Raw genomic sequence first — 25,648 nt, 5'->3', positions numbered from 1 at the left:
TGGCAGGGGAGAGAGAGAAGCAAATTGGAATGTTGTCGGGTACGCGTCTTTTTTCTGTATTCGTTACAGGTCAATTGTATCAAGTTTACATCGCTGTGTGGGCGGTGAGGGCAGTTAGTAGTATTCTGTGCCTCGTCGAACCCAACCAAATGGCCGTGTGTAAACGAAGTGGTCCAAAAAGTATGTAATCAAATTCATGACTGATAAATACTGCTCTGCGGCCTGGCGGGTCCGGTCGGTGGTGGCTCGCTTTCCGTCGACGGCTCAGAGGCTGAAAAGCGCTTGTACATGGATTGGCTCTTCTTTTGTCTGTTGATTGGATCAAAGCCAGGACAAGAATAGTAGTAACATTATTAGTTGGTCGCAATAGATGTGAAGAAAAAGGAAAGAGACGCAAAAAGACGAGTGATAGTAGTAAGTAGCCAGAATAGATGTGTTCCCCTTGTACCGGAAAAGAAATTTGGGTTTTCCGGCCAATCGCAGTCAACTCAACGGGGGGACAAATTGGCCAAGCTAAAATATAAAAAAATAAATAAATAAATGAAAGAAACAATAAACCAAAGAGAGAAAAGTGGGGAAAAAAAAGAAAATGTATCGCCAATGGAATGCACAGAACCAATGGAGAAATTGGACAGGTGACAATAGAGGCGTAAAACAACTCGACAATTGAACAAGGAAAAAAAAAATTTCAATTCAATTATAAGATTACGTGCCAAGAAACAAAAAAGAAAAACAAAAATAAAGTAAAGCAAAGGGAGAGATTGAGGTAAAGCGGTTTTCCTAATTACTTTCGGGAGTCACGATAGCGCAGCTGTTGTCGATAAAAAATTGCGTTCTTCAACGATGCCGCGCAGGCTTCAAAAGGATCCTTGGCCTTGGTGATCTCGTTGACGGCACTGGGAACAGAATAATAAAAAAAAGGAAAATGAAAAAGGAGAAAACTGGAAAAACACATTCCGAATACATAATGGAAGCTTCTAAGAAACGAGTTAGATGTATTCAAGCTCCGTTGGACTCTCAATGAAGCAATTGGCGGAATTGTGAATGTAAATCATAGAAAATAATAATCAAGCCATGTTTTCCTCCCTCCCTGGCTGTTGGCAGTAAACATTCATATTACGCTCCACTAGCGTCAACGCTAACGTCTTCACGGCGGGAGAAAAGTTCTTCTAACTAGCGTAATCAGGCTCACTGTCAATCAGTTTTCTTTACTGTTGAGATGGCTCTAGCTGACATGTTGAATCTACGTTCAGCTCCCGAAAGCAGAAAGGATCCACTTTTAATGACAGCTTTCTATGCCTTTGTGCTAAAAAAAGACTTTCAAATTAATTTACTTAATTTCGTTTAAAACAGTTGAGCGAGCCACCAGTATTATTTAAACAAGTCAAAGGAATGAAATCAATAGGCTTAACAATACAACTATGAAAATTGGCTTTTAACGGAATACTGCCAGATGAATGAGCATACGTCAAGTTCACTCAAATGCGGGATTTAGATAATCACGAATCTCTGAACAGTGGAGAACGCTTCAATTGATCACAGGAAGGAAATCGAACCGACGTAATTCAAAGGAGAAGGGTAAAGTAAGGTACGAAATCATAGCCAGGTTTAGAGCTTGTGTCAATGATGATGAAGCTGGAATCATTCGAAAGGAAACTTATTCTCGTGATATATTACTGCACGATAGCAGGCGCCGAATGCTGACTTTGTTAAATTATTCATGAGCATAAAGAAATGTTAACGCCGAGCTTGGATTTTCTATGATACCTGACTGCGTAGTCAGCGTCGTAGCAGCGTCCCTGCAGTTGCTCGTGAAGATGTCCAAATTCACCACGTTTCTCCACCATAAAGGGTAGCGCTTTTCGAACATGTTCTTGGAGACCTGGACAGTTAAAAAAAATTTGCTACATGAACATTTTTGTAAAAGATATGTTTTTTTTCCAGAGGTAGGTTTTAAACGAAAATTTATTTAATGAAATTACTTACGATATAATGCCAGCGAAGGTTCATTGGCTACAACGTGCATGTTTTCGGATACGCGCTCCATTGCTGCATACATTTGAAATATAAATATGTTTTTTTTATTTCCGATTCCATATTCTTGTGCTTTATGGTCTTTCAATTGCCCAACTCCCCTATAGTTTTTATAGCATAATCTACAATTCAAAAGGCAGCATTTGGTTCTTTTCAAGAGGCAAAACTAAGAATTCATTTGCAAGGTTTACTGCTTTACATGCAACCACAGAGTATTTGTTGGCCTTGATTGGTGAACGAAACTAGTGTAAAGGATGGTCAAGGATATAAAAGCTATTACATCTCTAAGACATAACAAATAAAATTTGGAACTGCAAAATTTGTTTACAAATGCAGAGAACAAAGGTGAGGCATAGGAAAGTCACGAATTTCCAATATAATATAATATATATCTTTGTGTATGCATGGGCTACATACATGGTCAAACAGTAATGCACATTGTGCCATTTTATCAAACACTAATGTCGTAAAAATTGTTTTACCTCTTCGTGCTTTGACGTCCAAATCACTTTCTTTGTGAGATCCTGAAGCCGAAGCCATTTTTACAGTAATGGCTTTATTCTTTTGCTTCGATAAAAATTGTCGACTGTGTTTTTGGTGGGAAATATTGTTGACTGACAAAGCACACAGCAGACGACGAAAAAGGAAAAGCAGACGACATAGAAAATCGATTCAGAATCAACAAACTTTCTCTCCTGCTTGAACCACGTGTGTTTCTGTTAAACATTTGACATTTTTGTTTGATATTCCATGAAATTCACTCATCTGCCTTCAACCAGATCTAATGAAATGATCCAGGAGCAACAGCCAGATGACGAAACCGGGACAGCAACGATGGAGGATGACAGCTATTTCGACAGTTACGAAGATATCGACGTAAGATCTAGACTTGTTCTGATAGTTTTCTACATTTCACCCAGTTAGTTGTTCGTATTCAATCAGTGTAAAATACCGGTACTCGTTGTTCCAGCAGATAAACCCCCAGAAATTTTGTCACAGCCAGATGTGGAGTATTGCAAATCATAGAGCGTGTACACTATTGATATGCAGTTTAAGATAATGACTTGGAAAAAAACACGATAGTATCTGATTAAAGAGACCCACTTTGAAACCGGTTCTATCTGCACAAAAATTGAGAGCAACTTTTACTGATGATTGATTGATAAGGAAATAGTTTCATTTTGGCAGCGTAATCCGTCTAGCACCTTCTGACAGGAATGAGGTACATCAGAAAGAGGTTTGTAAAATTCACAAATCCATATGATGGCACTCCCTGTTTTGGTAATCAGAACAAGGGAACTGTGTCTCGCACAGCTCGAAGCAATTCGCCTTCAGCGTCAATCCACTTTCGATTCAATAACATTACGCGAGAAAAGTGTGCACGCTATGTTTCTATCCCTATACGCACGGTCTAATTGCATTTTAAAATCACACGTCTTGTCTCTATGTAAACTTTTGTGAAAGTCTCGAATTATAGAGGTCAGTTGATAGCTGAGATATTACGTAACGCCCCAGCAATGCCTGGCGAATGAGTGTTATTATCTGTAAGGGATGACGGGATATCAGAATAATAATTCGGTTGAAGTAAATCCAGCGTGGCGAGTTTAAATAAAAAATTACATGACGTCGAAGAATAAAAGTCAAAAGGCGGATACTTCTTTGCAAGATATTGCTTAAGGTTGAATAAGCCATTATCTCATTTCTCTCCTCTTTTCTTTCACACTCTTTTTTATTTCCTTCTCTAAAGTGGAAACTGATGGGATTTAAGCGCTCCTAGGATCGTCGTATTTTTCTTCTTCTTTTGTCGGACAAAGAAGCGCGATTCAACTGTCCACGATTATTGATGTGTAGCACGTTTTTTTCCTCGCTTCGTTGAGTAAAACAAACAAAACACCGAAACACGTAACCAACCGGAATCTTTGTGTGCAAATGCAGTTACATCGATGGATACATTTTGATGTTCTTTGCCGAGACTTTGTTCCCATTTTCCCCGTCCAATTCTATAGAAGACTCCCCCCCTTGGGCGTGAATAGCGGAGCTTTCATTCTGAACTTTATTGACGAATCCAATTTATTTATTATTTTTTTCTCTTTCTAATTCCATGTGGGGCTTAAAAAAAAACCGCAACTTCGCAGATTCATCGATTGATGCTAAAGGATGTTTCTCGAACGGAAGCCTACCAAAAAGCCATCCTCGGTAACAAGGAACAATTTGAGGGCAAAATAGTTATGGATATCGGAGCAGGAACCGGTAAAAACAAACGAGAAAATATTTCCTTATGAAAAATCAAATCAGGCACCACAATCTAACCAAAAACTTTTGTTTTTTTCTTTTTCTTTCATTATAATCCTCTAAACAAAAAAAATTGCCAACAGGAATCCTTTCGTTATTTTGCGCTCAAGCTGGTGCTGCCAAAGTATATGCGGTCGAAGCCAGTGGCTTGGCCAACGTCACTCGGGAAGTTGTGGCCAAAAATGGATTCTCACACGTGATTGAGGTACGTATTACATCCACTCTGCTTACCGCTAGTACGGTCTCACATCCGGTCTTTAATTCTCTTGGATATTTTCTGTTCTTTTTTTTCTTTTTTGTTGTCATTATAATACCACTGGTACGTGGAATACATACGTATATGTGTGTAGTACATATTTTAGAATTTCGTAAGAAAGAAACGGACTTTCTTTCCTTCTTCCAACTTCGTCGACAGAAACAGTTGGCGAAGACATGAATTATCTCTTGTTTTCTATCTCTCTCTCTTTTCATCGGAATTGAATTCACTACTTTCACTGGCTTTCACTGACATCCACAACATCGACAATAGATTTCATTTGTAACCTTCTACGTACCAAGTCCATTCTTCCTAGTTTGACTGGTCCCCCCAAAAGAAAGAACTCCAAGCCAGAAACTGCTCCAAGGGCTTCGTTTGTTTTCCTTCCTTGGCGTGTAAACTGCATCGCTCTCACGAACTCGTATACGTCGAACTGTAGCTTCAGAATCACCACCACCACCAAGCCTTTCCCTTTGCCACCATCACGAATCAACAACGTGATTTAATGGATATGGCCTGGCGTTTGTGTGTGTGCGGAGGCGTCGGCGGCATCGTCGCCGTCGTGATCGCGCTATCTTTATTGCAAATGTCTGATGATTGAATCTAAACAATCTCCGGTTTTCCCTTTGTGCCAGTATATTTGTGTCGGGTGTGATAAAAGAAGAAGTTCCCGTTATATGACAGATAATTGGATGGCACCACCCCCCGATGCCAAAAAGACAATTTTCATTTTATCGGGAAATATATATTTTTATTTTTATTTTTTACTATTATTTTGCGCGAGGAAACAGGTCGTTCACGGGAAAGCAGAGGAGATTGACCTGCCCGAAGGCGCCAAAGTGGACGTCATCGTGAGCGAGTGGATGGGCTTTTATTTACTGCACGAATCCATGATGGAGTCGGTGCTGCTGGCTCGCGACAAACATCTCAAACCAGATGGAGTGATGCTGCCTTCTAGAGCCACGCTCTACGCCGCCGCCTGTCGTCTGGGCCAATTCTACACCGAGCAGGTGGACTTCTGGAAGGATCTCTACGGATTGGATTTGTCACCTGTCGGCCAGGCCGTCCTGGACTCGAAGCGATGCAAGCCGGAGGTGGCCGTCGTCAAGGCTGACGAGCTTTTGAGCGCTCCCGTTCAAGTTGCCGATTTCGATCTGGCCTGGCTCGGACCCGACGAAATCGAGCGAGTTCATTCACGCGCCTTCACTTCCGTCGTCTGCGACGAGCCGACCGAATACCAGGGCGTCTGTTTGTGGTTTGACTGCTCTTTCGAATGGCCGGATCGGATGGCTTCATCGCCGGTAAAGCTCAGCACGTCTCCCAGTTCAGCCGCCACCCACTGGAAACAAACCATTATCGTCTTGCCATCATCAATCCAAGTGGAGGAAGGCGACCTAATTGGCTGGGAGTTGACTCTCAACCGCAGCCCGGAACACCGGCGACGATACCAAATCGAATTGAACTTGCTCGACCCCGAGGAAGACGAGCATCCCGTGCCGTGTTCCTGCGGGCAGGCGAGGTGCGTCGTCATCGCGGCATTTATGGCCAAGGCGGACCAAGAGCCCCTACCCGATGACGGTGTTGATGTCTTCTCTACCGAGCCGCAGTGACATGTAGCAACAAGTGGAGAATGAGCGAGAGAGAGAGAGAAAGAGAAAAATAAATAAAAGGGGGGAAATTTTGAAATCAAAATAATTTTCTAAAGAATTCTTTTTTTCTTCTCTCGTTAAGAGGAAAGAAAAGCGGTCCAAGTTGGAGGGGGGAAAAGAGCGAGACTATCTGCTGATGTCGGTCCCAGATTAAACTAAACTTATAGAGCCCTCATCATTTATTTCTTTGGAACCCTCTTTAACGACTCCTCCCCTACGTAACAACCACCACCACCACCACCACCTGATTCTCTATTCCGATTTTCAACCAACCGAGTCTAGAGCTGACACGGTGACCCATTGCCGCAAGCCAGTCAAGATGAGTTTGATATTTTCTCCTTCTTTCTCCCCTCTTTTTCTTTTCTTTCTTCTACTACTACGACTTTACTATGCACTGCCATACTATACACCTCTTTCGTCTCTCTCTCTCTCCATTTTCAATCCATCTCCATTTTTTACGACCGAAAAAATCCCTCCTATCCTTCCTCCTCCTGGTATTATAATAAATGTTTGTTGCACAAAGGCTAGGCGATGGTTGGAATGTGGTTCGGGACACGGCGTTAAAGAAAGGATCTGCGCTGCTGACCCTAAAAAAAGAAGAGAGAAAATATTGATGTTGTTGCATAAAGAGTTTCTTTTTACGATATTGTCGAACGACGGGGGCCAGGGATGGGTTGAGGAGCCTTCCGTCGTCGTCGTCGTCGTTGCCAATTGTGGAGGAGATCATGATGCCATTTTAAAAGAGAGAGAGACTTGACCGACCGTGCCAGTCCCGTCAAAGAATCTCCCCAATCTTGTGTGTGTGTGCATAAAGAAGGGAGTTCACCTGGGAGATTGTGTGTGTACACAAGGAGCAACACGCCATTCATGAAAAAAGGCAAACAAGTTTCAGAGTGTTTGCATTTTGGCGCGCTGTGTGTTTTGATTTCTAATCTTAGATTCCCTTGCCACCTTCCTCCTCCTCCTCTTTCTGCTTGTTGTAATAACCGAAAAAAAAAGTTTTTATTTTATTTTTCTATTCCTTCCTGGGAAATGAGAAAACGGTCTCCCCGTTACACAAACGCTGCCCAGGGGCGTTGCTATAGCCTCGATCGAGCTGGGAAGAACGCACGCGTAGCCTCAACTTGTTGCTGCTGCTGCACCACCATGCCTGCTGCTGCTGCTGGAGTTCGTGAGTCAGTGTAAGAGATAGGGAGGAGCGTGATGACAATCCCAGGAATGTCTGTAACCCCCCTCCTCGTTCTCCACTTGCGGCTACGTGGGGCGTTGATCTACTGACAGAGGTGAAAGTTCGGATACGCTTCTTCTCATTTTCATTCGTTTTCCTTTTTAGACGAAACAAGAACACAAACCCCCCCATCCTCGGAATATTAACAACAACAACATAAATGACGGAGCTACATTTTTGTTTTCTTGTTTTTCCAGGAGCGCCACCAACAGTTCAAGCACGAGGGCAACTTGTCTGATGATTATGTTGACATGTCCCGAATTTTTTTTGTTTTTCAACGACTCTCGGGAAACAGAAATGAAGGAGCGGATCTTTTTGCCGGAGGTTGTATAAGTTGATTTGTTCCTTTTTCTTTTTTTGGCGTTTTGCATGTCGGTTGCCATTTCTCACCGTCGGTCGGTCGCTTCAACATTTTTTTTTGGTTTGGTCGGGATGAAAACAGCCGCAACAACAACACACCTTTCGTTCGTTCGTTCATGTCGTCGTCGTCGTTTTATTCTTCCGCATTCGGGCGAAAAGACGCACTGGGTCGCTTGACCCCGATTTCCTTATACGTTTCGGCCGGTCTGCCGGACTGACTTGCAACAGCAGCAGCAGCAACAGCAGCGTGTCCAATCGCTCCAGACTCCTTTCTCCAGTTTATTTTCTATTCTCTTATGGCTTCTTTAAGCTTTTTTGTTTCTTCGCCGATGCAATTATACTACCAAATCAATTCAATTCATTTGGGGCCGACATCATTTCCGAACCCACAATGTGTACCGCGAGCTTTTTATTTAACTATTCAGCACGATTGGTTCCCTTTTTTCTTTTTCTTTCTTTAATTTGTGTGAATGCGTGTATTGTTGTTGTTGTTGTTGGGGGGGATTTTCATTCTCGTGATGGGTCCGTGCGTTGTTATTCCGGTCGGATCGCCCCGAGAGAGAAAGCGTCTCGGGTCCCACGCGTGGCTGCTGCTGCTGCTGCAACAGTACCACCAAACTGACCCATATGAATTTCAAAGGGAAATATTAGCCTTCGGATTTTTGTGTTTTCGTTATATATCTTGTTGTGTATTTTTAAATGCTGGCAGCTATGCGTTTAATGGCTTCTCTCTCTCTCCCTCTTTCATTCCTCAGAGTGCGCTGAGGGGCTGATTGCGCCCAAATGGGAGAGAATTTCTCGGGATTGTTTTTCAGGGGGTGGGGGGAGAGAAAACGACGCTTAAAACATGCGTGCTACTCCACAGCAGACCACTATCGCTTATGGAATTTGATGATGTAAACATTAGCATTAACATTGGAAGAGGCTTAAAAAACAATCCAAAAGCCGCGGCTGTTTTTCGCTGATGGATTATTTGTTTTTCTGATAATTTTAAAAATATGTGTGTCCTTTTCTGGTTATTCCATCACATTCCACACAGTATAGCGTACTTCTTGTTTTACCTCATTTGCTGAATTAACAAAAACTTGTTTTCTGCTCTTTTTTTGTTGGTTTGTCTTTGCAGAGTATCGGCAACCAGAGATCATCGAGTCCTTTTAAGACGCACTCGCATAGAGAGAGAAACACGACCAAAAAAAGAGAAGAAAAAAAAGCCAACCGATAAGAAGACGAAGTCAAAAGTGAACAAACAAAACCAGAAAAGCGGAAGAATTCGCGCAAGTCTTTGGAATGTCCTTTCTTGGGGGTAGAAAAGAAGAGAGCGGCGGCGGCGGCGGCTTGGTTGTGTGTGTCTCCAAAAAACACACATTTCGTCATCGTTATGCACCTGACACTGGGGCGATAGCTAAAAAGGCAATAGAGCCGTGTATTTTATTCAGTGATATTTGTTGTTTAAGCCCGCATGGGCTATTGTACACGGTAGAGACATTTTGGTGCTACGTGAAAGGCTGCAGGTCTTAGAGGAGAGAAAGACAACGGAGAAAACCACACAGTCGGGTGAAAACACTCCCTCCTACTTTTCCCCCCCAGCCCAAGTCCAGTCCTCCTAGCTCACATCGGCCAGGCCAAAGAGGAGGAGGGTTTCACCTTCTTTTTCGGGAGAGGGGGGCTTTCACACACACGCGTTCTTCTTCGCCTTTCTTTTTTTCCTTCTTTTCGTTTCGGAGACCCGTGTGTACCTGTTTTGTGGCGTTGCAAGTGGCAGGTTGGGCCTCACTCAGCAACCGTCCATCCGATCGTGCGCACACGCCGGCCGAGAGACCCTCCTCCATCGTCTTCTTTTGAAATTTTAAAGAAAAAAGTCCCGTACCTTTTTTTTACTTCTCTTCGTTAACACTTTTTCCATCGGTGCTTTGTTTGTTTGTTTGTTTTGCCTGTCGTGTGAAATCAACACCTTGTGACGCTCACGTAGAAAGCGGAAGAAAGAAAAGACTCGGGACCAGAAAAGAAGAAGACGATCGAGTGATATTTGATCCATCGTACGACTAACACTACCAGCGTCCAATACCTTGATGTATTGGGGTCTGTGTGCAAAGTAGAAGAAACTATCAAGACAAAGTGTTGGTCAATCAAGCGTTGTGTTAACGCTGTGCGTGTGGGTGTAGATGTAAAAATTCTATCGAGTTGGGCAGAGTGTGGCCAAAAAGATCGACCTTCCAGTCCAGCAGAACGGAAGGAAATCATTACCAGGCGACTGAACTGCGGACCATTTCCCACGTGCGTGTTATGAGTGTGTTGGCTGATTGTCTGCTGACGCCAACAAGAGTCCGGCCCCCACCACTCGGCTGCTGCTGCTGCTGCTATTACGCACACCGCACCACACTGCAACTTTGATTTTGTGTGCTACTACGTACGCCAAAGCCCAGCCAGTGGTGTTTTCCGGTGTGGGCCCCCCTCCGGTCGTCTCTTCATGTAATTTCACCACTTTTCTTTCTCTCTCGACTCTCCTGTGTCAAGTAAATTTACCGTTAAAAGAACAAACAAAACAAAACGACGCACACAGAGAAAACGAGTCGATGGTTTTTCTTTTTTTCTTATTTTATTAAATTGTTGTTTTCTTTTCTTTTCCTTTTGTAAAACAGATTGACGGACGTTCCGGATATTGAAATGCAGCACGTCCAATTGATTGGTGGCGGGATCCGCGCCACGGATTTTGAAGACATGGATATGGACCAACAGCATCAGCAGTCTCACCATCACGTCGGATTTAGTCAAAGGCGGAATGCTTTGCTGCAGCGCAGCCAGGATTCGGGAGCCTTGACTGATTGGTCCGGCGGAAGCCGTGGCAGTCCCACCCGGCAATCTTTGCACAGCCTGGAAAGAGATGACCAGCACAAATACGTCACCGTCTTGACCGTCAACGGCGGACTCGATTTACAGGACCCTCAAGTTCAGACGACGACGACAAAAGACGATCCTGTCCATCATCGTCACTCGGACCTGGACGATTTCGTCACCGTATTGTCCGTCGGTGTCCAGCCAAAAATTCTAGACGACGACAATGAAGACGAAACTGCTGGCCCGTCGTCAATTGGAGTCGGCAGCGTTTGCCTCAGTCTGTCCGGCTTTGTCGAAGAAGTGGCCTGCGTTACCAGACTACCCGGCCAGAAATTGGGTTTCGGTTTGAAATTCGACGGGGGCAACGAGTGCAGTCTGCCCATTCAACGGCTCTTCATTCAGAGCTGCGCCGAAGGCAGTCCAGCCTCCAAAGTCCATTGTTCGTGGGGCCGGCTCGTCGAAGCGGATGAGATCGTCGAGATTGACGGAGTCAACATCCGAAATACGCTCAATCGGCTCCAAGTGGTCGACATGCTCAAGGACAGCCAGCAGGACGTGCTGTCGTTGAAAATCCGTCATTACTGGGACGACGGCAAACGGGCCGACATCATGGAGCATCTGAATAGCTTCTCTCAGCCTGCCGTCCATCATCCGCCGGCTGCTGTTATCGAAGCCAAACCGCCCGTCACCAGGAAAGTCTCGGTCCGTCACCAACAACAACAGGAGCGGGCCGTTGACGTGCCGGAGGAGCTTCTGATCCAGTCTGCCATGCGTCTCGGCCAGCGGAAAGACGGCGGCTGGACTAAAGGTCATCATCCGCTCATTGACGAGCCGCCGCCGGTGCCTCCCAGGCGCAAACGCCGCACCAAATTGATGCACAAGGCAGGAGGAGGAGGAGGATCGACAACGGGATCGATCAGCAAGACAGTCATCTGCCGATCGCTGTCTTCCGACGAGGTGCTCATCAACGGTAATCGTGTGGCCGCTTCCGGCGCCGTGACCGTCGTCAGCACTCCCAGCAAACCGCCCCGCAATAATCGGCCGCAACATTCGCGGAGTTTCAACGCCGCCCACCACCACAACCACAAGGACGTCGATCATCATCTGAAAATGATGCGCGAGGAAGGCCAAATGGCCCAAGCCCCGGCGACGTTGCCCAGGACCAAGTTGGGGGAGTTGACGGGCGGCCAACAGCCGGAGCCCAAAGAGCGCCAGCGTCGCTCCATTTTGACGGTCAACGCCGACGACTGGGGCATTCCGCAGCCGGCGGAGGTTTACACCAATTTGATCGCCGAGGAAGACAAGCGGATGATGATGATGTCGTCCATCGAAGCTTCGTCCAGCTCGTCGGCCACCGAATCGGAAAGTGAATCCAATTCGAGCGTGTCGACCGTTGTCGACAATTGGTCCGTCCTCAGCTCATCGTCCGGCGGCGATCCGTTCGGCGATTTCGGCGAGCACGAAGAATTTCGCGAATTCTATCATCATCATCATCAACCGTCGGCAGATGTCAATCTGTCGAGTGGCAATCATCAATTGGCGATCGCCGGCGATCAGCAGTTGCTGGTGCTGCCGGACGTCGTCACTCCGGAATCGACGCTGTCCGTCCTGATTGAGCCGCCCGAAACGTTTTTGGATCCGGGACCGACGAGCATCTCTCCGACTTTGTCCAGCGAAGACAACCACCTGCACCTGCTTCACCAGCAGGACGCCTCCTCCGATTCGGGCGCCTCTTCCGGCGGCAGTGAACTTCACCTGGGCGAATCGGACGAAGAGTTGCGCGCTTTCCAGCAGATGGAGAGCGCCCTGGAAATGGAGAAACTGGAACGCGACCGCCACGCCATCTCTGGGCCGACGGCGGTGGAATTCCACAACAACATCAAGAACAGCAACAACAGCAACAATCTCCAAGTCAGTGGCGTCATCGAGCGTTCGGACGACCGCACTCAACAACAACAACAGCAGCAGCAACAGCAGCCGGACGACGATACGAGCGCCATCTGTGTTCCAGATACTCAGTGCCAGCAACAACAACAACAACAACAACCATCAGCAGCAGGAGCAGGAGCAGCCGAAGACGAGCCAGCAGTGGGATGCCAACCGGAGGAGCCAGTCAAGTAAATCAAAACGTTTTCTAATCTCTCCCGCTCCATAATACTTAATCCTGGTAGATATGACACACACAACCCGTCCACCAACCCAAACAAACTCAAAAGTATTTCTCTCTATCAAGTATAGTGTATTTATGGCTTTGAGAAGATCACAAGATATGGAATTCCATATGTCGCTTTTCGTAGTGGGTTAGCTCTTTCGAGACTCTCTCTCAAGTGCGTTGTAATGCGTGGCAGTTGGGTCTCTTCTGTTTTTTTCGGGTCACGCTGTTTGTTTTTGTTTTGTTTCATCCGTCCTCAATTCTCTTTTGAAAAGAGTAAAAGACATTCCTTCCTCCCTCCCGTCACACACAGTGAAAAGGAGCGCCAACTTCAAATACGGAAGAGAGAAAACAGATAAGGCGATTTTGTGGCTGAGATTTTTTGGGTTTTCATTTTCCAGCAGCGCAATCTCCAACTGGAATCGCAATTCGAATTAAAAAAATAAAAATATTTTTCTTTTCGTGAAAGGGACCCGATGTCAAGGGGGGGGGGAGTTGAATGAGGCGACGCTTGTCACTGAGAAAGTTGAGCCGTGTCACTACTCATCGGAAATCACATCCGTCAACTTGTTTTTTTAATGGGAGTGAATATTATATATTTTTCTGTGTGATGTATATAATAGCGGTAGAGAGAGAGGAAGAAGAAGAAGACGGAACGGACAGCCGGCGGCGGTTAAGTCTCTTTCTCACCACAACGTGAAACGCGTCGTGTTTGATATATAATAACTGCCGTGCTGTGTGCTGCGCGTATAGCCATTTTTCTTTAGTTTCTTTCTTTTTCCTCTTTGTCCCTTCTTCTTCTTTTTCCTCTGAGATTCTTTCCCAGTACGACCCTCATCTTCTATCTGTTCACATCATAAAAAACGGACGGACGGAGAAGAAGAAGAAAAGAGCTGAGCCTATGAGCGGCCAAAAGGAGAGATGGCTTATCGGGTGAGGTTCTCGCGTGAGCTGACGATGGAAAAGGGAGGCCTTCGTGTTGGTTTGTGGAAAATCAAAAAGGGAAGGCAAACATTTGGATAAAAGAAGAAAATAAAAAAGGAAAAAGAAGATGATTGAGTTATGGCCGGCTAAAAACAATCGACATTTTTTGTTTGTTCCTGCGCCGTTCGAAATTGAACCATCCCCGAGCGATTTACGAGCCGGCCAACAACGTGGGGTGCGAGAGGGATGTCCATATAATAAGCCGAGGGCCCCTTTCTTCTTCTTCTTCTTTATTTCTGATAGGAAGCGCAGCAGCCACACATGAACATGACCGGCCGCTTTGATGAATGTCGGGACGACGCGTCGTAATATTTTATCCATTCGATCTCTTCTATTATTTAAAAAATAAAAACCGACCGGGTATATGGTCGCCTTCATTTGTCTTTCCTGCCTTCTTCTTCTTCCTCTTCTTCTTAGAAATTGAAATGTATAAGATTAGCAGACGGGGATTGTAGATAAAAGGCTCTCACCATTTGAGAAAAAAAGATGGAAAGAAGAAGAAGAAAAAAGGACTTACTTATACGTATACTTTTGAGAGATGTTGGTGGGGGGAATGATGGAATGCGACTCTTTGGCTTTTGTGTGTGTGTGTGTTGCATTCTTTGTGACTCGCCAGGATTCGACAGCACAAAAAAGTGGAGCCATTAAAGTGAGAGAGAGAGAGAGAAAAAGGGACGGCTGTCGGGTACCTTGTGTGTGTGACTTATAAGACGACGTGATGGTGGCATTCATTCATTCAAAGATGAGAGGTGGACTGCTGTCGGGAGAGGTCACACGAGTGACTCTTCTTTGTTCCTCGAAATGCCAAAAACCAACGGAAAAAAATGTCCCCACCTCCACTCTCGACTCCCGCCAGAGACTATCTCTCCCAAAGAGACAAGCAGCGCTGGAACAAGAGCGATTGTCGTTTGTTGTATACCTAAGTGTACGCGCTACGAACCGAACGGGCGTCTCTCGTCCGTTAATGGACACACCACTCGGAACTTGGGTGGGTGGGTGCCCTTGGCAGCGACCAAAAAAGGGCCTGGGAGAATTGAGGGAGCCAAAAGAGTAAAGTCTTTTTTTCTTTTTTCCATTCAAACTCCCGTCGAGAAGTTGAGGTAATTAAAACGATAAAGGTGCTGATGATGATGATGGGGTATAGTTATAAATATAGTACACTTTACGCCGAGAGTTTCCTCCATTCCCACACACACACTTATTTATATGTACGTACAGTATATATAGTAGTATAGTATAGTATACCTGGCCGTTGTTTTCATTTGTCTCCTCTGCACGTACAGCTAACAAAAAGAGAAATCTACACGACAGATCAGCGTCATCAGCAGCAGCCAGCAGCCCTGGCGACAATATTAAAAATGAATGGCTCTTCTCTCAAGTAGATAGACGAGGGACACACACACAAAAAGAGTCTCTCTCGTGACTCGGTCATCGCGTCGAGAGCTTATGATTATTATTATTCATCGGCAGAAAAACCTTGGGAGTCTCTAATATCCGTTGTAAAAGGTGTGTGTGTGCCGGCAGAGAGAGAGAGAGAGACAATCGCATGATGTCACACACACACACAATGCCCAGATCACGCAGTTCATTCAATGAATGAACTAGTCGCAAAGGCTTTTGTGTTGTAGTCAAATAACATTGTTTTCTTTTTCTCTCTCGTGCGCTGTTTCTTTTTCCCCTGGACTTTTTTTTTCTGAAACGTTTTCGAATGTTTGTTGTCTGTTGTTGTGTTGTTGCCACATTGACACGAAATTAGAGCGTCGACAAAAGGTGAAATTAATGGAGCGCTCCAGTTGGTTTTTTTTTTTAAATCCGCCAGAGTCGTAACGACGTTCCCGCCCGCTGGGAAACTGCGAAAAGAAATTTTGTTTTTTTGTGTTATAAGAAGCCAATCAAATAATGATAAATGATTGTTGACCCGTTCGTTTTCTTTCATAGTTGAGTTACTCTTTTTTTTTCCCCTTCATTTTCAACCTTCCTTCTGCATTCCTCCTTGACTACTTATTATAATCCTATTCAGCTATTCACCTTGGAAGGCCGACACGGACAGGGTTGAATGAATCCGCTTCGTCATTTCACTGGAAAAAAAAAAGGACTTTCGCTTATTTTTATTTTTTGGCATTTTTTGACACTCGATACAGGAGGAGCATCAGGAAAGTGGAGAGCGGACTGCCCGTCAAGAAACCGGCGGAAGGAAAAATTGAGCAGCCCAGCAAGAATAGTAATTCCAAAGGATCGAGATCGAATATCAATCGGACTCCGCTTCGATCGAAAATTCCGCAAGCCGTCACAACGCCACCAGCGCCAAGTCGCCTGTCGAGCGGGCCGGCAGCTCTGCGAAGCGCCCGGCCGTTGGCCAACAACAATAGAGCATCAACAACAACAGCAACAACGCCATCCAACATTGTAGCGCCAAAAGTGGTGAGCAGCAAGACCAGTGGCAACGTCACAGCGACACCACTCCGCCAACATAATAGCCAGGCCATCAGTAGCCGGATGTTGTTGGCCAGCCGAACAACGCCCAGTGTTAGCCATCAGAGACTGGCGTCCGCCACCACCACCGCCACCTCCCCCAGCACTTCGACGAATCTGCTCAAGAGCGTGAAACCAGGATTACCGGTAGTAGCAGCTCAGCCGCCAGCCACTTGTTCCATTCAAGGCAGCCGAATCCCACGGCCTAGCAGCAGCAGCAGCCTCATCTCTTCCGGTGGCCAGCCTCCAAAAAGCAGCCCGTCAGCTGCATCGGCACGACTTGTCACCCACGCCACCAGCTCATCGCCGGGGCTCTCGGCTGCTCATCGTCATCCATCGTCTCCTTCGCTATTATTACAGGGCAACAACAGGACAACAACAACAGCCGGGGTCAAATCTTCTTCTTCTCTGCACAAGTCGACAAGTCGTCTCCACCTCACGCACAAAGGTGAGTCTTCCCTCATCAGATCTGACCTGGTTTCAGCCCACTGAAGAAAAGTATAGGACGTTCCCATCCCACATAGTAGCTCTCGTTCCATCGCAAACAAACGCAAAGTTGTTGTCGTGTTCCAGTTTGCTCCATTCCAGCCCCTCCGTTCTTTTCATATGAATTTGTTGGATGCAACAATGGAACCAATCAAACCCAATCGCCTTTAGATCCTTCTTCCCATTTTACCCATTACGCATCCATTATTTTTCTTTACCTGTAGTACTTGATTGTACGCGATCGTGTAATAACTAAATGGCTTTTTTTATTTTTTATTATCTCAAAAACAAGTTAAATAAAAATTACTTATTACTTATATATATAAATATCCAACTGGTTGGGTTTTTTTTCGAGTTGAATATTCAATTTTTGAATTTTTTATTTTTTTCGCGAATTCCATTGTCGCTGTGTATTTGTGCGTGAATGGACATTTCATTATTCGATTCTTGTGATTTTTATTGTGTGTCACGGACGTCGTCGTCGTTTCGCTTTTGACGTCATTCTCTCTCGGTTTTTTTTCGCAGCCTTTTGTTTTGCCACTTTTTTTTCAAATTTTTTCCTTTTCTCTATCGACGAGCCCTGGCCATTATGTAAAAAAAGGGATGACATTCCCGGCCCCAGAAATTGTCTTGCGTGTTGTTGCCCTCTTTACGGACGACGACGACGTCCTTCACGCTTCCATCTTCTTCTTCTTCTTCGTTTTGTTCACTTTTTCTTTTCAAGATTCTTCCAGCTCGGAGAGTCGTTAAACCATCGCCTGACGGATTTCCCCCTTCCCATCTGCTTGGCTTCCATCTTCTTCCATTTTAATGGCAGCGCCTATTTGACACACAGAGACAAACAGAGCAATAACACTCTTCTTCTTCTTCTTCTTCTTCTTTTGGACGTCGTCGTTTTTCTTTTTTCTTCTATTTCCTTTGGCATTTCTGGCGTCTAAACGTTTCGTTTGTTGGTTTTTTCGATACACATTTTATGTTCATTCATTCATCGTCGTTTCCTTTTACATCTCTCACGAAATGGTAAGTAGCTACTATATTGCTCTGTATAGGAGCTACTGTAGCTCCTCCTTCTTTTTTTGCCATTCTTCCATTTTTCATTCGAATTCTGAATTCACGCCATTATCCAACACCACCTGCCATCACTACGCAATAAGCTGCTGCTGCAGAGGAAGAAGAAGAAGAAAGAGAATGAAACTCTTTTCTTCTCCTATTTTTTGAAGGACGAAACTTTTGATACTTGTTCTTTTGGTCCATTGTTCCGCTGTTTCATTTCGGAGAAATCCTCTGATGGCTCGACGTTCATCATCATCTCAAATGGAAAAGGAAGAAAGAAAAAACTCTTCTTCTTCTTGGCAGGATTCGTCCAACTGGACAATCAGCGACTCTTTCCAGCCGATAGGAGAAAGATATACGAGAGATAGAGAAAGCTAGTTGCATTCGATTATATAAAAGGAGAGCCTGGACTGTTTGGCAAGAAAGGAAAAACTAACAATAGAAAACGATATCCATAAAACCAGGCTCTGTGTGTTTATAATCAATGACTTGTGTCGTCACCACCTATACGTGTACGTGTATAAAATCACGATTCTATCCCCCCCCCCCCACTTTCAGTCGGGGAGGGAAAGAATAACAAATTAAAAGAATTTATTGTTGTTTATGATAATAAGGAAGAATTATTATTGTAGGCAGCCAGCTAGCTAGCATAGCACTCGATTCGATTTCCTGGTATAGTAAACTTGTCAGCTCAGCTTACACGGAATTCAGGCTCGGTAATATTTCTCTTATAATTGCGGGGCTATATTTATCGCGTCGATATTATTATTATTACTATGCAGGAAGCATCTAAATATAGGATTCGGTTGTATACTATATAGTATCTGTTGAAGCATTTAACCCCGTGAAACGATAGCACTTTTCATTCCATTCATCCGTCGTCGTTCCATCCAACCGGATGATTTTTCCTTTTTTTAATTTTTATTTTTCTCTACAACCGACAACTTCGGCGGGACGAGAAAAGGAATGAAAGATGAGATGATGGATTCATTCTTCAGCCGAAAGGGGGAGAGGCAGAATAAGGATTCCTTGACATTTCGTAAATATTCCCAGAGAGTTGATTGGTTTGAAAAAAAAAAGATAAAAGTAACACAAAATGTTGTGTTAAACACACAAGGACGATGCCGCTCTCATCAAAGAATTATAATTATGTCATTTCATCATCGTGTCTCGTTCTTTCAGCAGGTAATCTCCTTTGGGAAATGTCCAGCTCTTTTATTCGAATACAACAAGCCGATGGAAAATTTAAAATAAAAAATCAAACAAATAGAAGGAATGCAGTTGGCAATATAAAGTAGTAGCTGCTCCAGTATTATTATTATTACAAAATCTCAGCTGATGATTAACCTATCTAGTCAGTGACTGTTAAGTCCCCTCCCCTCCCCGCTATGTAGACTCACGAGTTTTCGTTATGATTATTATTTACTGTGAGCGAATGTTACGTTATTCCTAGAAACTAGAAAAAATTCCTGTCCCAAATGATACGCATGCTGCAGTCTGCATGTGTTCCAGTTCCAATAAATGTCGTGGCATTTTCTTCGTTTCGCTCTTATTGATAAAACAATTCACGTTTTATTCGCTAGAACGAGTAGTGAGAGAGAGAGTCGTATACTTTTTATTTGCTCAAAAAGTGTATACATATCTATGCGACAACATGCAGAATAAATCATGTCCGCGACCTAGAAGCAGCAGCTGAATTATTAGCTTGATTACGTGATTGCGCGTCCAAGATTTTCAGCCGCGTTGCTGCTTTAAAAAACCTTCGATAATTTACTTCAAAAAATAGCGTGAGTGATTTGTTGTCCAGGAATTCTGGTCTGCGCGTAAACTCTCCTTTCCCAGTGATTTATGGTATCGCATTGGCGATCGCCGAAGTTAATTACTTTACCTTTTTTTTATTTTTCAAAAATGTCTTGAATGTTATTAGCGGCGACTTGGACACGCCCTGCCCTCAAATTTATTTCCCCTTTTTTTTATTTTTATTTTTAAAATGATTTGAGTATTTCTTCTACTTAAAAACAAAAAGTTATACTGCGAAAAGATTTCGATCTTGTTTCTCTTGTTAGTGATAATCACACGCGGGACCAGGAATTTCTATACGGTGTGCGCATTTTAAAAGCCAAGATATTGATGCTATTGTATATAATAGTCTGAATCAATCGCGATGCCTATCTCTCTATATTGGCCGGGACGCGGCCGGCCGGCCCCATTACACCCATCATATAAAAAAAAGGGGGGGGGGCCTCCCGCTGACTTATACATTTCATCGGTAATTTCAAATGTTACAACCCCACCGTCATCCCGAGAGACGAGCTAAACTTTCTTCTATTGCATCCCTACTTTTCGTTTTTATTATATTATTCCCAACTGTCAAACTTCTAGCCGATAAATTCGATTCTGTATCAGTGCCAGTTGATCTCTCCCGCGGTCTTCTCTCTCAATTCTTTTCGGGATCTAATGGCGGGTCCCGATCTTCAAACTCTCGATTTTTACACACGCGTGCAACAGTTCTATTATTACAAATATACGCTCCAATAAATGTTTGTTTTATTTGATATAATAATTTACTTACCTAAAAAAAATATACGAGAGCCATCTAGAGGCGAGTTGATGTTGGAGAAAAAGAACCAACCGAATCCAATAAAAATTGAAGAACCCCAAAAGAAGAAGAAAAACAAATAAAAAGGAGACCAGCAAAAGTTTAAAAAAGAAAAAGAAAAAAAAAATATTATTTCCAAGTTGTGTTTTTTATTTGAATGAATGTGGCGGCAACTGTTGTTGGATGGCTGGGGCGAGATGGGGCGGATGCAGCAGCAGCAGACAACGCTGTTTAAGAAAGCGAGTCGAGCGGCGGAGGCAATTCAGTCGGGTCCTAGACGTGGTGGTCCAAGGTAGTCACGCCGGGCCGCTCTCACTCTCTCTCTCTCAACTTCTCTTTTACCTACTTTTTTTTTAATTCTTTCGGTGTTGTTGTTGTTGTTGTGTCGTGTTTGACTCTTCGACTAATCGACCCGAGTGTTGTGATTTCTGCGATTTCCAATTGTTACTTTTCCCGACCGAAAATCAATCGAAGGTTTAAATTATCCGGTTTGTGTTGGAGAACTTTTGGGGGTTTCTTCTTCTTTTGGTTCGGTTGTTGTTGTTTCTGTACGGCACATCTCATCATCATCATCAGCCACTCTCAAAGTTGCAGTACTCACGGTCACGCTCGGCCTACCGTGTCTGCCCGGCTCCGCCTTCGTTCGTTGGCTTGTCTGCGGGGGCTGAACCGCCGATCCGGCCCGTCGTTGATCATATCATCATCATCCGCATATACAAGGAACTAGTCATCAACACTCGGCTGGCTGGCTGGCTGGCTGGCTGTTGTTGTTGTTGTTGTTGTTGTTTTCCCACAGTGACAACTCAACTCTCTCCGAAAAGGTAAGACCGATGCCAAACGCATTTAATCAAATCTACACGAAATTGTACGGCAAAAGTCGAGGGGGGAGAGATGGAAGCGTGAATGATGAACGTGTCGTGAATAATGCGCAATGGAAAACGCATGTTGTCTCATGTCTGTGTGTGTGTGTGTGTGTGAGGCTCGATGAGAGAGCCCCCAACAGGCACGAGCTCACCGAAACAAAAACACCCAATACCCCTCCTGCCCATGGAAATGAAAAACAGCCGCGGGACAATTTCTCGGGAAAATGTCGGGTGGCGTTTTTCTAAAAAAAAAAGAAAAAAAAAAAAGAAAAAAGAAAAAATCCTTTTGAGTTGAAGATATTTTTCTTCCTCCGAGGTGTTGGGATGTTACATGCACATCCAGCGCTACACTAGGACGTAGGCCTTTGAGATTTATATATAAATAGAAAACTTGGTTCACCTTCCATTTCCAAGCCAGCAGCCGTGTAAAAGTTAATATACAAGGACCTACGCGTATTATCTATTCTTGTGAAGAAGGTTTCGCGCAGCTGCGTCTGCTCGGCGGGAGTCCACCCCTGCACCGATATACTGGCGCAGAGGGCAAATTGGGGGATCAAACATATTCTTACACGCAGGAAAACGAAACGAAAAAAAAAAAAAAAAGAAATTAGTGTGTGTCCTCTCTATACTCATGTCTGGGATCCCCCTTAAATTTTTCCACACGTTCAGTGTCAGTCGAAAGGTCGCGTGAAAGATCGTAAAGAAAAAATCAAAGAATTGATTCGAATTTTTCGTTGGGGTTGGAAAGAAATTTTTTTCTCTCTCTCCAATTTCCTTACGACGTGATAATTTGTCAACGCGGGGGTCATTCCGGTCCCTGCGGTCCAGGGGACAGGACACGATATTTATTTATAATGAAGCTGAGGGCAAAAGGGGGCGCCCCGGACCAAGCCCTGGAAGCCATGGCTGTTGTTGTTGTTGTTGTTGTTGCAGCTGATATAAGGCTAAGGGTTGCAGCTCCCAGTAAGAGTCAAGGACGGTGATCCGTGATTTGATTTCTCACCAAACCAAAAAAATAAAAACTCGACCGGCCTTATAGTTAGATACGTCCTCCCCTTCTGGGCGAATTACAACAATCGCCCTGGACTGAGAAAATCGAAAAAACAAATCCCGTGAAAAGAGCAGAACTGGGAAAACGGAAGACATCACACGGAGAAGAAGAAGAAGAAAATTCAGTCTAAACAGAAACCAAAAAATTGGACGCCATCGGCGGCGTCTCACGGTTTTGCGGTCGTCTTATTTTTTTGTCTTCTTTCGTGCAAGTAGCGTCGCACCGCACATTTCATGGCTGACGAGCAGCAACGTAAGAAAAGTACCTAAAATGGCGACTTTCTTCTTCTTTTATGATTACCGAAAAGATAAAAAAAGAATCAGCTGATGCGGCCGACACTGTCTTGCCCATTACGTCCATTCTGTGTGTCTGTCTGTGTTCCATTGGTTTTTTCTTCTTCTCTCGTTCCCTTTTTGGGGCGTTCAGAAAAATCGACAGGTGGACCATTGGGGGAAAATGTTGTCAAAGATTTTTATTTTTTTGTTTCGCTTATTTCGAACGCGCGGCATCTCTCTCAGCTGGCCTTCGAGTGTTGTCTGTCGAGTGACGAGTCTGTTTTCCATTCGTGAATCACGTTCGTTCACGAACGAAAAAAAAACAGTAGCCTCGAATTGTCGAGAGAGAGAGAGGGAATATGTCCGTGAACAGGGGGGAGCCGTTAATTGCCCAGTCATTTCCAAGTGGGCAATAACAGCTCACGGTTATCCTATATATGCCATCGACAGCCGCACAAATTTCTTTTTCTTATTTTCTTATTTCGAGGGGGGGAAAAAAAGATGTTTGTTATATATAAAGACGTCAGAGGGGGATCATTAATTCGTCTTTTGGCGCCTCTATATGCAACAACAACAACAACCTGGGCGCGCATCCGCTCCGTGTTTTTATTTTCTCTGGCCGTCGAATTCTTTTTGACCTTTTTCGTCGGACCGAGTTGACATGGAACTCAATAACTGTTCCTCTCTATACTTTCCAACCTTGCAACAACAACAACAACAACAACTGGTGATTTTCTTTTCGGTAATGTTTTTTCTCCTCTTGTTGTTGTTGAACGCCGAAAAGAACGGACGGACATTTTCGAAGGAGTGTTGACCTTGTCGTTTTCTCTTTCACGTCTTAAAAAATCAAATAAAAAAACCCGCCGAGTTTGAAAATAAAAAAAGGAAAAAGAGACTGCGTCCTGTAACTTTCCATTCGTGTGTCGTCGTTCACCCCTTTGACTTTTTCTTTCGGCTGGGGCGTCGTCTCCTTTAAAAAAAAACAAAACAAAAAACAAAAAGGTAATTTGCCCCGAGGGAGGAAAATCTAAACTATACGGCACCGCAGATAACAACATTTGGGCCTCTTTTTTTCTTCTTCTTCTTTACCTTTTTATTTTTCTCTCTCTGATCTCTTAGAAAAAGAACCCCACGCTGAGTGTGACACACGGAGCGTTTCAATCCCGCACCGGAGAGAGCTAGAGACTATCATTCGGTCTCATCCGAAAAGACATCTTTTTATGAGAAGGGGAATAAGGAGCCTGGACTAGGCAGGGGGTGTGCGGACGAGAGGAGGGGGGGGGATGATTTACGCAACGACGATTGAGAGAAGGAAGAAGAAGAAGACAGGTAACCAAAAAAAAACAAAATGTTCGGGTCCTCGAGAACTTTACCTTTATTCTTATTTCTTCGTTTCCCCTCTCGGGAATCACGAAACGGAATAAAAATAGAAAATGGGGGGTAGAAATATAGGCAAATGAGATCGAAAGGACGACGGGGATGATATGAGCCCGTCAATAAATTGTTGCACCAAGAGAGAGAGGCTGTGCACAGTTCTTATTCCCAAATGTTTTTTTTTTCTTTTATTTTAATGGCCTTTTTTTGGTTGAAAAAGAAAAGAGACTTTCAGGCCGGCCTGTTGTTTCACTCGACAGAGAGAGTTACACTCCGTGTCAGACTATATTTGGTCAAGTTTAAAAAAGTATAGTCTCTCTCTCTCTCTCTCTTGCTTCCTTGTTTTGTCCTCCCCTTATCGAGCTGCTGGGTTAAACTCGGCAGGTGAATGACGACGGGACAACGTCACACAAACTCGAAAGAAGAAGAAGATCGTTTTGGCTTTTTTGAACTTTTGACATCTTTTCCCGGGTTGTTTTTTTTTTATTTATTTGCACGTCCGTCTGATTTTTCTTCGATCTCATTTGGTTCATTTTGAAAAAGAAAAAAACGAACACAAGGACGCAACACATAAATATATCGTTAGCGCCCGTTTATTATTTTTATTCTTCAAGCGAACACGCCCGGCCCGGCCAGACCAGACCAGACCAGCAGGTGAGAATTTATTTCTCTCACGTGTCCTCGATCATTAGTGAAAATAAACGGCGGGGTCCATTTGAAATTCAGCCGAGCGCGAAGCGGAGAGAACCTGTGACATTATACACAAATAAAGAAAAAAAGCAACGGACCTTAATTCAATTTTTGGGGTTGTGATATCTGAAAAGAAAAAAAAAAGAATTTGAATCGATCAGCTTCCCTCCTCTAAAAAGATTTCTTGTAGATTTTATTTTTCCGCTCGGTTGACTCGTCGGGGTCCCTGTCAATCTCTTTGAATTGGACCGGTGAGTCAAGAAGAAAAAAAAGTAAAAAAAAGGGGAGCCAATTGTGTTGTCCTTTCTTCTTCTTTGGAGGAGAGAAAATGACATTTAAACGTTTCCACGGTGTATGTCGCCATCAACTTCTTTTGATGGGCGACGCGACTCGGTGGTGTTGATGCGATTCGGTCCGCCCGTCCCTTTCTTATTCTCAAATTCCCCCCTCCATCTTCTCCTCAAGTCCAGCCGAGAGTTTTCTTCTTCTTTCTGAAAGGCAGCAGCAGCAGCAAAGCACAGGGAGGTTGTATACATGTTTCCAAAGTGAAGTCTTAAGGACACACTGGAGCTAGAGAAAGGTCTATAGTGGTACTATATCTCTGCTTGAAGGTGCACGATTTTTGCCTTTGAATACACCTGGAGGGGGGTGACACAAAGTCTCTCACCCACTTTAGAACTCTGCGCCATTCAAGTTGAGCCCCACTCTTGCTGGCCTAGCTGGCCTGGCCTGGGCCAGGATCTTGTGATTCTTCTTTTCCAGGCGCTTCAAAGGAACCTTATAGACGCAAAGTGCAGTCACCCTGGCCGATTGCGTGATTCGCGCATTGAAGGAGAGAGAGAGAGAGAGAGAGTTGGTTTATTATAACGATCGGCTTGCTGCAGTCGCTGCTATGACCCTTTTTCTTCTTCTTATTGCCCTGCGCAGCTCAGCTCAGTGTCGTATAAAACGGAAAGTCGGCGACGACATGTTGCAAAAAGGAAATTGGCGACTCA

General features: G+C 44.2%; 3 protein-coding genes across 4 annotated transcripts; 2 read left to right on the top strand and 1 right to left on the bottom strand.

The window, feature by feature from the left end:
- Positions 1-30: 30 nt before the first annotated feature.
- On the bottom strand, positions 31-3,497 carry LOC124190675 (BLOC-1-related complex subunit 8 homolog). Of its 2 annotated transcripts, none has more exons than XM_046583499.1 (5): positions 2,517-3,497; positions 1,987-2,049; positions 1,768-1,882; positions 789-896; positions 31-513 (listed from the first exon to the last, which is right to left on the bottom strand). In XM_046583499.1, the coding sequence occupies exons 1-5, from the start codon at positions 2,572-2,574 to the stop codon at positions 489-491; spliced, it is 369 nt and encodes a 122-aa protein (XP_046439455.1). In that variant the 5' UTR covers positions 2,575-3,497; the 3' UTR covers positions 31-488. The 2 variants fall into 2 exon arrangements, with proteins under 2 accessions (XP_046439455.1, XP_046439454.1); XM_046583498.1 differs by having other exon boundaries at positions 31-309.
- LOC124190322 (protein arginine N-methyltransferase 6-like) lies at positions 2,824-6,192 on the top strand. The gene is made up of 4 exons (XM_046582947.1): positions 2,824-2,910; positions 4,170-4,284; positions 4,410-4,531; positions 5,374-6,192. Exons 1-4 carry the CDS (start codon positions 2,824-2,826, stop codon positions 6,190-6,192), a joined length of 1,143 nt encoding a protein of 380 aa, XP_046438903.1.
- Positions 6,193-6,245: 53 nt separating this feature from the next.
- Positions 6,246-17,732, top strand: LOC124190670 (probable serine/threonine-protein kinase DDB_G0267686). The gene is made up of 5 exons (XM_046583489.1): positions 6,246-7,514; positions 7,657-7,783; positions 8,943-10,288; positions 10,459-12,771; positions 15,932-17,732. The coding sequence occupies exons 4-5, from the start codon at positions 10,484-10,486 to the stop codon at positions 16,752-16,754; spliced, it is 3,111 nt and encodes a 1,036-aa protein (XP_046439445.1). The 5' UTR covers positions 6,246-7,514; positions 7,657-7,783; positions 8,943-10,288; positions 10,459-10,483; the 3' UTR covers positions 16,755-17,732.
- Positions 17,733-25,648: the final 7,916 nt, after the last annotated feature.

Source organism: Daphnia pulex, chromosome 3 (genome assembly GCF_021134715.1).
Source record: "Daphnia pulex isolate KAP4 chromosome 3, ASM2113471v1".
Taxonomy (NCBI): domain Eukaryota; kingdom Metazoa; phylum Arthropoda; class Branchiopoda; order Diplostraca; family Daphniidae; genus Daphnia; species Daphnia pulex.
This window is presented reverse-complemented; position numbering and strand designations above follow the sequence as displayed.

Excerpts from the sequence above, each read along its gene's own strand:
- LOC124190675 (XM_046583498.1), bottom strand. The coding sequence starts at position 2,574 with ATGGCTTCGGCTTCAGGATCTCACAAAGAAAGTGATTTGGACGTCAAA. Across the intron at positions 1,883-1,986 it reads ACCTTCGCTGGCATTATATC|GTCTCCAAGAACATGTTCGA; the intron begins GTAAGTAATTTC and ends TTAACTGTCCAG. Across the intron at positions 310-788 it reads CGCTATCGTGACTCCCGAAA|ACAAAAGAAGAGCCAATCCA; the intron begins GTAATTAGGAAA and ends TCCAATCAACAG.
- LOC124190322 (XM_046582947.1), top strand. The coding sequence starts at position 2,824 with ATGATCCAGGAGCAACAGCCAGATGACGAAACCGGGACAGCAACGATG. Across the intron at positions 2,911-4,169 it reads ACAGTTACGAAGATATCGAC|ATTCATCGATTGATGCTAAA; the intron begins GTAAGATCTAGA and ends GCAACTTCGCAG. Across the intron at positions 4,532-5,373 it reads GATTCTCACACGTGATTGAG|GTCGTTCACGGGAAAGCAGA; the intron begins GTACGTATTACA and ends GCGAGGAAACAG.
- LOC124190670 (XM_046583489.1), top strand. The coding sequence starts at position 10,484 with ATGCAGCACGTCCAATTGATTGGTGGCGGGATCCGCGCCACGGATTTT. Across the intron at positions 12,772-15,931 it reads CAACCGGAGGAGCCAGTCAA|GAGGAGCATCAGGAAAGTGG; the intron begins GTAAATCAAAAC and ends CACTCGATACAG.